The following is an 11,927-nucleotide window of genomic DNA, read 5'->3' on the forward strand; positions in this document are numbered from 1 at the left end:
CAAGTCACATGATGGTTATATCTAATACAGGGCAAAAGCTGGGAACCACCTATAGATAGGACTAGACTCTGGCCCACTTAGCATAGGATTAACTACACCTGATCCCTCACCTTATACAGGAGTGTATAATGAGGCTGGTAGCAGAGGAGTGGTACATGAAGGGAAAAAAGTGTCTTATTATAAATTGCCCTTTATAGAAATATTATTAAGAGCAATGCCTGTTTAATTTCATCTTACACGAGAACAAAAGGACTTACTGAAAAGGCATATAGAGAAGGCTGTGGAAGGCTTGGACCAAAACAGTACAAAACTAAACCTGGACCCCCAGACATAGATTTAAAATGATGGATTTATAACATTTTAAATATAATAAAAATCCTGTTCACAACTCAGGCTGGGCAGGTTTCTAAAAGCAAGCAAAGATTAACCACATTAGCTATTAGTCTTAGGTCATAGAGTAAATGTAGACAATCACCAGAGTGCCACTGTTTAAAAATAGTAAGATTCACTCTGACTCTTGATAAGGTCAGCATGCCTAGAAAATTGCTAATATGTGTTAGATATATGTTGGAATGAGGAACCTGTAAATTGATGTATTTTAATTTTTTGCCAATATTTTGCTGTTAGATGTATAAATAACCTAAAGAAATAAATGCAGTTGCTCTGTAGCTGAGGCTCAAGCCAAAGCTCTTCGCCACTTTCCAGCACCCAAAACTTCAAGTCTTTAGTCACGCCAACCCCTGGCCCACCTGTCTTCTGAGGAGGGCCCGAGTGCTGCTCCCTGATGGCTGAGTGGTCTTCGGCACCGTATAGTTTCCTAAATCCTGCCAGGAGTGATCCCTGAGTGTACGGCCAGGAATAAGTCCTGAACATCACCGGGTGTAGCAAAAATAAAATCAAACAATTCTTGAAGTGGAGGAATTGGATCGCAAGTAGGGCGCTTGCTTTGCATGTGGCCAACCCAGGTTCAAACTCCACTACCCTATGTGGTCCCCCAAGCCTGCCAGGAGTGTGATTACTGAGCATAGAACCAGGAGGAAACCCTGAGCATTACCAGGTCTGGGGTGTGGGGAGGGGACTTGGCATGAAGAGAAAAGTCCGTAGAAAATTACCCCCAGAATGTGCCTTCTATGTTGAAGGAGCAGCCCAGAGGCTGTGTCCCTGCAGGAGCAGTTGACAGTGAAGTCACGCAGGGTGGGAAGCAGAGAAGGGACAAGCGTCTGAGCCCCTCTGGCGCCTAGAGTGTGTCTGTATCTTTCGAGTCATCTCTGCATCCGCAGTGTCTGGTCTGTGTTGGGTCCTCCTCCTCCACTCCTCCTCCTCCACTGTTTTTGTTGATCATTCCTACTCCAGTCAAACAAACCTCCCAGAAGGCTCGGAGACAACTTTCACAGTAACTTTAGAGTAGAAATAGCATTTCCTTTGTCCTGCATATTGTAAAAAAATTTTCCTTTCCCCCACCTTCGTGCCCACTTGTCCCTAACCTCCACCCCCATTACTAGGTTGTGGTGCTTGCCGGGGTTTGTGCTCCTTTAGAAGTGGGTTTGGGGGCCCGGAGAGAGCACAGAGGTGTTTGCCTTGCAAGCAGCTGATCCAGGACCAAAGGTGGTTGGTTCGAATCCCAGTGTCCCATATGGTCCCCCGTGCCTGCCAGGAGCTATTTCTGAGCAGATAGCCAGAAGTAACCCCTGAGCACCACCGGGTGTGACCCAAAAACCGAAAACCAAAAAAAAAAAAAGAAGAAGTGGGTTTGGACACATTGCCCGGCTCCTGCTCTGGGCAGCAGCAGTGTTGGGGTTGCGGTGGCGGCTCTCCCCACCACCTAGTTGTTGTGCAGATGAACTCCCGTAGTGCTCACACACTTCTGACTGCAGTGCAGCAGGAAGCTGCGTCAAGCACGGGGATCACACGTGGCAGAGCTGCCAGCGGGGACTCTGCCAGGGATCTCCGTGTCCTTCTTGCCGAATTTTTTTTCTTTTTGAGAATCAAGAAAAATTTTATTGGAACTTTATTTTTATTTTTCTTGAAATTTTTATTGAAACTTTTTTTAGAAAGATGATAGTACAGGGGCCATAGCCAAGGCACAGCACTAGGGCATTTGCCTTGCATACAGCTGACCCAAAACAGACCTTGGTTCGATCCCTGGCATCCCATAAGGTTCCCCAAGCCAGAAGCGATTTCTGAGCTCATAGCCAGGAGTAACCCCTGAGCATCACCAGGTGTGGCCCAAAAACAAAAGGAAAAATAAAGTGTAGGGGGAGGAAAAAGGAAGATGTGTGTGTTCAAAAAAGAACACTGGCTTCTCCTAATTGGAAATAGTCAAGTAAAAAAACTAATAGCACAGTGGGTAGGGCATTTGCCTTGCATGCAGATGACCCAGGTTCAATCCCCAGCATTCCATATGGTCCGCTGAGCCTGCCAGGAGGGATTCATAAGTGCAGAGCCAGGAAGTAACCCCTGAACACTGAAAAGAAAAAAAAAAGAAATAGACAAACAAGCAGAGATACATGTTCAAGGGAGAGCACAGACTTAAGAGAACAAACCCCCTCACCTCCAGTTTCTAATGCTTTATTACAATAGACCTTGTAGTTCTAAACCTTGGGCAAGTGTGTTTCTACTTTTGTTGGAAGCATCTCTGCTACAAATGCCATTTCATCCTTTTTCCACCTACTTTTTTATTTTCAGTTTTTGGGTTACTGGCAGGCTCAGGGGACCATATGGGATGCCAGGATTTGAACCAAGGTTCATCCTGCGTGGGCTGCCTGCAAAGTAAACACCTTACTGCTGTGCTATCACACCGGCCCCTCCACCTACTTTTAGATGTGTGAAATTTCTACACATTTGAAATAGAATCCAGGTCCCGAATACAGATATGTAATATGTAAACAAATGGTCTCTCCACAGAGTACGGGAGTGTCAGGTGCTGTTTCTGGCTGGAAAAACCAAAGGCTGTTTCTACTCTCCTCCCTACCTTGACGACTATGGGGAGACTGACCAGGGACTCAGGTAAGGGCCCTTCTTGCAGTATGTCAGCAAGCAGCTTTGTATGGGAAGAACTCGGACATCTCCATGGGACATCAGAGAAGAATTAGTCAGAGATGGGCTCGTCCTATTATGTAAAACTGTAGAGGCCAAGAGTTAGAACATGCAGAGCCTTAATCATTCACTTCTAACCTGGCGAGTTCTACTGTTCTAGCCCAAGCCAGCTGCTCACACAGGCTCAAAAAAATATCCTTCACATCATCTGATTTGCTGAAGAGGTGAAAGTTAGAACCTGACTAGACCTGGCCAGCCTTGGATAGCAAAAGTGGTCGGTCAGTCTGGCAGTGCAAGCGGAATGAAGTGAGCAGGAGGACTGCGGGTGGCAGGCGGGTGACCTGCTGGTGGTTGGCTCTCGGGAGCAGGCTCCTGGCTAGAGAGAGGGGACAGAGGCCCAGCTACAGCGACTCAGCCAGCTTTGCCCTGGGGTCAGCGTGGTCTGGAAGTCATTCTGGTTTGGCTCTTGTGCTGAGAATGACAAAACTCAGGAACCTTCTGACCTCTGCAGTTCTCTGGCACCCCCACATTTTTCTTGTCATGCTTCACCACAAAATGGACTATAAACAGGTAGCTTCAACCATATCCCAGATTTTGCCACTCATGCCCTCTCGTTCTCCCTTCACCCCTGTTTGGGTGAGCGGAACTTGTGTCCATAACTCCTCTTTTCAGCTCTTAGTCCCCCTTCAGCTGTTCTCACAGGCCTGCAAGACCATTGCAGCTGATCTAAAACCAATCTCTTTGTAGCATCCTTCATGGGGGTAGGAGCAGGGCTGTGTACTGGGTGTTAAGTGAGGCGCCCTGAATGACGTGTCTTTCTAGACGGGGCAACCCTTTACACCTGTGCAAAGAGCGGTTCCGGAAGATCCAGAAGCTCTGGCACCAGCACAGCATCACGGAGGAGATCGGGCATGCCCAGGAGGCGAATCAGACACTGGTGGGCATCGACTGGCAGCATTTGTAGCTGCCCCGCCATCACGCACGGAAACTTGGATTTCTGTCGCCCTCTTGGCTTTTCAGGAAAAGGAATAGGAAAGTAGGTTCCACCAAATTCGGAAATAAACTCTCTTAAGCTTTTCTTCCCGGTTTAATTTTTCGAGTTACTGGCTCCAGATTTTCCTGAGGAAAATCATCTTGCAGCAGTGGCTTCCCGCGCATCGGTGACCTGTGCCCCTCGGTGTGATTTGAGTCCTAGGATCCTGTGTGGAGCTTTTTCCTGAGCAGGACACGACCCTTCGGTGGAAGCAGACTGTGCCGCGGAGTATCGGCCCCTGCGGCCCAAAGCTGTTTCCTCCGCAGCAAGGAACAAAGTTGCTGTGGCCCTGTAGGGCCAACTTCCGGGTCTTCTCTCGGCGACTGTCCACGCCAGGACCCAGTCCATGTCCCTCCCTGTAATTGCTCCACAGAGGCCCTGGGTGGCATGGCTCCTGTGTCTCCACCTGGCTAGAGGAGCCCGCGGACTAGCAGGGGAGAAAGCAGTTTCTTCTTGTGCTGCTCAGAACTGGACGGGGCATTTGTTTCCCCGTTTTGGCAAGACTTTTGACTTTGAAAGAAAAAAAAAACTTTAAAGGGCTTTTTGGAAACTTAAAGAATATCCTAATTTTTCAGATGATATATTCTCTTACTTGTAGACTAGAGAGTGAGTCTCCTTGAGAGAGTGCTGCCTTTAGAATCAACAGTAGCAAACGGAAAAAAAGAACAGCGAGTGTGCGGGGTTCCTGGCCCTCCCTCCGTCCCAGCACAGTCCCTGGGCGAGCCTGGCTCTGTGCTCCGGCGCCCACACCTCATCCCGGACTGGCCTGTGACCCAGGCTCGTGCTCCTCTGAGGACCTCCTGGATTTTTGCGGAGCCGCCTTTCTGCACAGTGAGCTGCGTAGACGAAGAGCTTCTGCTCTCTGCACACAGCCGCTCTCCCTGAGAACCATCAGAACTTAGAAGACTGTGTGTGTGCAGGAGTAAATGCTGAGCCACTCTAGGTCAAGCTAAGGAGCAAGTGAAAAACAAAGAGGCTCTTGACTTTTTCTTTTCCTTTTTTTTTTTCAGCCTGTGAGATGAATAATCCTTCTAAAATAACTGTGCGTTCATATTCACCTCAGCCCAAGACATTTCCAGGGTCCCCTGCTCCCAGGAAGGTCAGAAACCCAGACTTTAGGCTTAAGGAAACTTCTGAGGGGCCCGAGAGGTGGCAGCACACTACGCCTCACAAATATAAGACCAGGTTTCATCCCTAGCCTCCCACAAAAATGAATGAATTCGAAGGGTCCCCCAGGTAGAGTTCTCCCTTTGCAGATTATAAACAGACAAATGGTTTTATTCTAGCCCTCAGGCCCCACTTCACAGGCATCTGGCTTCCTCAGTTTCTAGCCTCTAACAAGATCAGAAGTCAAAAAGATGAATTACAGGAAAAAAAAAAAACATGCACCTCTTTTGGATCTTCCAGGGTGTGTGGCCATTAAGCTAATTGTCTTCCCTATTGAATGAATCATCGTAGTCTCCTGATTTGATTCGCATGTATTATGTTTATTGTAGAAATGTTTATATTACTTGCTTTTCCATATCAGGGAAATCATATCTGTTGAATAAATTGGCTATAACTTTAATATCTGTGGACAACTTGTAAAATTCTGAATGTACCATATGTAAAAAGTTTAAAGATATCCGAATAAATGCTCTAGGTGTTGACATCACGTGAGTCTGCCTCTTCACTTCACCTGGAGAAATGACATGTCCATGTCCCATCTCATCCCCCCCTCCGTCCCCTGACTACCCTTAAGGCTGGGCATTTGCACTGGCTTGAACTGTAAGGAGCTTACAGTATTAGTGTTGGTCACATCCACCGGTGACCTTCTCAGGGGACACCTGTTCTTCATCCTGCTGATTCCATCTCCGTTTTTCTGAATCTCACCCCTATTTCTCTGACCTTCCTACTGGAGGAGAGAGCACTGGGGAATGTCCCAGGCTCAGATATTGACAGACATAACACTCAAGTGTCCCCCACTCTAAGATCTGTGAGCAGGTAAAACTTGTCCAATTATCGGGCCCGGAGAGATAGCACAGCGGCGTTTGCCTTGCAAGCAGCCAATCCAGGACCAAAGGTGGTTGGTTCAAATCCCGGTGTCCCATAGGGTCCCCCGTGCCTGCCAGGAGCTATTTCTGAGCAGACAGCCAGGAGTAACCCTGAGCACCGCCGGGTGTGGCCCAAAAACCAAAAACCAAAAAAAAAAAAAAAAAAAACTTGTCCAATTATCCTTACCCGCTGCTCCCAGGCACTTGTCACATACCCAGGCATGGAGCTGGAGAGAGAATCAGCGGATGGGTGCTTGCCTGAATGCAGGCTGATCTGGATTCTTTCCCATATGGTCTCCCAACTTCACCAGAAGTGATTAATCCCTGAACACCTCTGTGTTTGGTTTTGGGCCACACCTGGAAGCACACAGGCATGACTCCTAGCTCTGTGCTCAGAAATTATTCCTTGAAGGTTCAGGGATGCCAGGGATTGGACCCAGTTGGCTACATGCAAAGCAAATGCCCTACCTGCTGTGCTTTCGGTATCCTGGTGAAAGGCTGGCCAGAGAGAGAGTCCCATGGGCCCAGCGCAGGCTTTGTCTGGGGAGGCCCTGATTCATCCCTGGAACCACATGATCCTAGAGCTCTCCTGGATGTGACCCCAAAATAAAAAACCTCAAGGGCGGGGCCGGAGAGAGAGCATGGAGATAAGGCATTTGCTTTGCATGCAGAAGGTCGGTGGTTCAAGTCCTGGCATCCCACATGGTCCCTGATGCTCCTAACATCCTCCTTTCCTGGCCACAATTTGAGGCTTCGCTTACAAACTGCAAAATTTAGGCTTTTTTTTTTCTTTGTGACCACCTACAGGCTTATCTCCACTTGCTTCTCAGGGCTACTCTATTGAGCAGTTCCTGGCCCCAATTTTAAAACTTACTTTAACATATACATAGTTAACCACCACAATCAAGAAACAGAACCATTGTAGGGATGGAGAGATATTGCAGGGAGTAAAGCACTTACTTTGTATGCGCCAGACCTGGGTCTGTTCTCCCGCATCTCCTGATCCCCTGAGAACTGCCATGAGTGATCCCTGAGTGGCAAGCCAGAAGTAAACCCTGAGCATCACCAGTCCTGTCCCTCCTCAAACCAAAAGAGAAATAGAATAGTTCCAGCACTCCAAGAAAACCTACTTTTATGGGCACTTCACCCCAATCTAACTCCTGATATTTTGTCTTTATTTCACTTCTAGAATGTTACCTTTGTGCATGGCTTCTCTCACTAAAATGACTGATGGGTTGAACACGTTTGTGCGCGGTCATATATAGATGTTCACTCTAATCCCTCAGTATGTTCTTCAGAGCTGACCCCTCGACCCCATCCTTCGCACGCATTCTCTTAACCCTAACTCACTCTGGACTCATCCTGTTTTGTAGGTGGATCTAATGCCATCTTGAGTTAAGGACTGATTTTTTCCTCCCTGCCAGTCCATCTGGCACCTGAGAACTGGGACGGCTTTCCCTCCAGCCCTAGACTTCTTCAGTATTTCCGCAACCCCTATTCCTATTTTTGGGGCTTAGGGTATGTTTGGGGGCCATACCTGGTGGTGCTCAAAGCTTAGTCCTGTCTCTACACATAGAGATCACTCCTGGCTAGGTTTGAGGACCACATGGGGTTCCGGGGAGCAAACTCAGCTTGGCCCCATGCAAGACCAGTGCCCTATCTACTGTACTCTCTGGTTTCAGCCCCAGTCCTATTGTAGCAATGCTGTCACCTGCTTGCACTGTCATTGATGCCATTTTTATGGAGCTCTCCTGGTACGGTGTTCAGGGGATCATGGGGTGCCAGAGATTAAACCCTGGTCTTCATGTTCTCCAGCCCTTGAGCATTTTTCTCCTCCATCCTTTTCTGTAGGGGGAACCTCCAACTAATGCTAGAGGACCCCCAGACCACTGCTAGTGATACCCAGGGAATGCTCGGCCAACCAAGCCAGTGAATTCCTGCTACTCAGACTCAGTGCTGCTCAGGACCTCCAGGGCTATAGCCACCATCCTCCTCCAGGGACTAGGCAGTGGTGGGATCAAACAGTCTTTGATGCAAGGCCTATGCACCAGCCCCTGAGGCATCTTTTTATCTAGTAGAGAGTGAGGCCCTCATTGTGTTGACTGTCTCTGTCCCTTCTAAACTACAATCCTGCTGACCTAACATTAAAAGTGCTTCTCAGAGGACGCCTAATCCTATTAATGCCTATCGGGGTTACCCCAGGTTACTGCTGGTGACAGAACTGGGCTTGCAACTTGGTACAAACAGTTCTAGGTTCCTGAGCTGAGACCCCCAGTTTTCACTTCACTTTCTTTTTTTTTTTTTTTTTTTTTTTGGTTTTTGGGCCACACCCAGTAACGCTCAGGGGTTACTCCTGGCTATGCGCTCAGAAGTTGCTCCTGGCTTGGGGGACCATATGGGACACCGGGGGATCGAACCGCGGTCCATCCAAGGCTAGCGCAGGCAAGGCAGGCACCTTACCTTTAGCGCCACCGCCTGGCCCCTTCACTTCACTTTCAGGTAAGGGTTTTAACAAAAAATATCCTAAGGCCCTGATGCTGGGAGACTGTTCTCAGGGATGGAGTAAGTGCCTGCAAGATCCTGAATTCAACTCCCAGTATCTCATGAGTTCTCATGCTCAGCTCCCTTTCCCCAGCACCACCGGGTTGTAACACTGCATAACTAGGTCTGAGCAGCACTGTGAGGACTGTACCATCAGACGAAGCATTGCCAGGAGTGGCCCCAAGTCCCCCAGCCTCCACTGGAGAGACCCTACTAAAAAAAAAATCCTAAATCCTTGAGCAGGAGAGATGACAGAAGGTAAGGCACTTGTCTTGCATAAAGCCAATCTGGATTTTATATGTAGCATCCCATAGCACTGTCAGGACTGATTTCTGAGTGCAGTCAGGAGTAACCCCCTGAGGTAAGGTGTGGCCCAAAAAACCAAAAAACTATATATATAAAATCCTTAACCCTTGGGCAGGAGTGAATCCGGCAGGTAGGGCACTTGCCTTGCTTCCAGCCTTGGTTTGATCCCAGCACCACCTTGGTGTACGGAGAACCTCCAGGAGTGACTCCCAAGCACAGAGCCAAAAAAAAAAAAACAGAATCCTAAAGCCTGGAAGGGAGTTGCTTTGTTTGTTTTGTTTTTGTTACCCTACCTAACAGACAAAATGAGAAAAAAATCATTAAAAAAAAAAATGGGGCCAGGGGCCGGAGAGATAGCACAGCCGGTAGGGCATTTGCCTTTCATGCAGAAGGATGGTTGTTCAAATCCCAGCATCCCATATGGTCCCCTGAACCTGCCAGGGGAGATTTCTGAGCATGGAGCCAGGAGGAACCCCTGAGCGCTGCCGGGTGTGGCCCAAAAAAACAAAAAATATATATATATATATGGCCAGAGAGAGCACAGCAGTAGGGCGTTGCACTCCCTTGCAAGTAGCCGATCCAGGACAGATGTTAGTTCAAATCCCGACATTCCATATGGTCCCCCGAGCCTGCCAGGAGCGATTTCTGAGCACAGCCAGGAGGAACCCCTGAGCGCCGCTGGGTGTGACAAAAAGAAAAAAAAAAAAAACCTGAGGGTCTAGGGGTGTAGCAATGACGTATATGTGAGACCCAGGGTTTGATCCCAACACCAAAGTGAAACAAATACCAAATCATTCAAAGAAAAAGAGAAATTTGCTGAATTCCTTGAGAGAAAGTGATTTGCACTTACCCAAGGAAAGAATGAGGTCTGACATGAAGAACCCAGGCCCTGCCTCTGCGGACTAGCCAGTGACCTGAACAGGTCAGTCAGTCTCTCCTGCCCACGCCCGGGCACCCAGAAGCCAGTGCGCTACCCTGACCATCCTGAGCACCAGCAGCAGAAGGCAGCGGTCTTGGCTGATGCAAGGATTCCCCGTAGTCCAAACTCAACATGTCCCTGTTTTGCCCAGAGCAGGGCAGGTAAGGAGGACATTTTTGCGTAAAGCACTCAGTAAGGCCTGACATAGTTGAGACACTTGCTTTGCCCACGCTGGCCCTGGTTCAATTCCCAGCATCCCATAAAATCACTAAACGAAGATCCCACCTTTGAATTAAGGCTTTGCTGCAAACTCAAGCAGGTACTGAGATTAGGTCGTTCACTGTTGTCACAAAACAGCGGGAGGGCCAGAGAGGATGCCCAGCAACTGGCACAGCTGTCCTAGCTTGCTCAGGGACACTTCGATCAGTGTGAAGTCAGGGGTGGCGTGATTGTGGTCACCAACACTAGAGAACTGGGACTCCCAGGACGGACCACTGACTAGTGAGCACCACACAATGGAATCTGTATTTTTATTGTACAGCTGTGGCGGCAGTTACCCAGGAGTGTCCAAAGCACCATCTCAGTCTCCCCTGGCCTCTGAGAGAGGGAAGGAAGGACTGGCTCCCTCCATTTCTGACAAGGACCAGGGCCTTGGTCTCAGAGATCCAAAGGCAGTTCAGTAATCCTGGGGCCAAAGTCTGACAAGAGTTCAGCACCTTGGATCTAATTTGGATCTATTTCTGGAGAGTCAGTCAGCACTAGAGTCTGATATTTCTGACATTCCCCCCACCTGAAACCCTGAGGACAGCAGAAAACCGTTCATTTTTCCCTGACAGCTCTCTCTCTCTCTCTCTCTCTCTCTCTCTCTCACACACACACACACATACACACACACACACACACACACACACACACACACACACACACCTGAGGACAACAGGAGACCATTTTCCTGACAGCTCTTTCTTACACACACCCTCTCACTTCTTTCTCTCTCTCTCTCTCTCTCTCTCTCTCTCTCTCTCTCTCTCTCTCTCTCTCTCTCTCTCTCTCTCTCTCTCTCTCTCTCTTCCCTCTCTCTCTCTCTCTCGTCCTGAGGAAGATGGACAATTGCTTGCTCAGAAAATGAACTATCTCCAAAAATCTTAATACACACAGGTGTCTGGAAGATGATGTCTGAGATTTTTTTCTTTGCAAGAGATAAACAGCAGAGGTTTCCGGGGGAGATCCAGTCAGTGTTTCCACCTGTGTGTGGATCCCTGCACCTATCAAAAAGCAACTCCTGGTCCCCCAAGGTGAGCTTTTGTCCAAATTGCTCCTCTTGCACAGAAGGGCGGCCTTTCCACCCAGGACACCACAGACCAGCCCAAAGAGCCGATCCTTTAGGGGATAGAGTGTGAAGCGCTGAGACTTCCTCAGCAATTCCAACAATGTGACTGCCTCAGCCTTGGGCTCACTCCTGGCTTAGTGACTGGGACCAAATGTTCTTTCCCTGCTTCGGAGGTTCATAGGGGAGTCTTCAATTCTCTTGAACACGAACATTCGGTCCCCCAGTGTTTTGAAGAGTACGTGACTGTCCCCACATTTTGCCGTTCACAATCGAGACCAGCCTGTCAGTCTTGCCTTGTTTTCTGTTCTGTTTTTAATGGCTCATACATTGTTTACGCTCCTGTACTTATGCTCCAAATAACACTTTAAATATTGCAAGAAGCAGTTCGATGCTCATGGGGGCAAAGTTGCAAAAGATATTCTAGCAAATTCCTGCTGCCAGAGGGTTCTTGGGTCCGTGGGCTCATCACCGAACAGCCCTGAGTCTGTCCACCACGAAGACAAGTCCTAGGTCAGCAGGCTTTCATGGGGCCCATTCACTAATTTGTTTTCTTTTTTGGTTTTGGGTGCACCCAATGGTGTCAGGGCTTACTCCTGACTGCTCAGGAATCATTCCTGGAAGTGCTCAAAGGACCATATGAGATACTAGGGATTGACCTGGGAGCTGTCACATGCAAACACCCCACCTGCTGTCTATCTCTCTGGCTCCCTTTTTTCCTCTTTCTTTACT

The 11,927-nt window shown here is 48.5% G+C and overlaps 1 protein-coding gene across 2 annotated transcripts in view; it reads left to right on the forward strand.

Moving 5' to 3' along the window:
- The window catches only part of UBR2 (ubiquitin protein ligase E3 component n-recognin 2), a 133,184-nt gene extending 128,786 nt beyond the window's left edge, over positions 1–4,398 (forward strand). For both annotated transcript variants that reach the window (XM_049764903.1, XM_049764902.1), the window contains exons 46-47: positions 2,905–3,006; positions 3,859–4,398. In XM_049764903.1, coding sequence (XP_049620860.1) covers positions 2,905–3,006; positions 3,859–4,000 — 244 coding nt within the window. In that variant the 3' untranslated portion in view covers positions 4,001–4,398. The remainder of the gene's footprint in view (positions 1–2,904; positions 3,007–3,858) is intronic.
- The last annotated feature ends 7,529 nt before the right edge of the window (positions 4,399–11,927 follow it).

This window comes from Suncus etruscus, chromosome 18, assembly GCF_024139225.1.
Source record: "Suncus etruscus isolate mSunEtr1 chromosome 18, mSunEtr1.pri.cur, whole genome shotgun sequence".
Lineage (NCBI taxonomy): Eukaryota > Metazoa > Chordata > Mammalia > Eulipotyphla > Soricidae > Suncus > Suncus etruscus.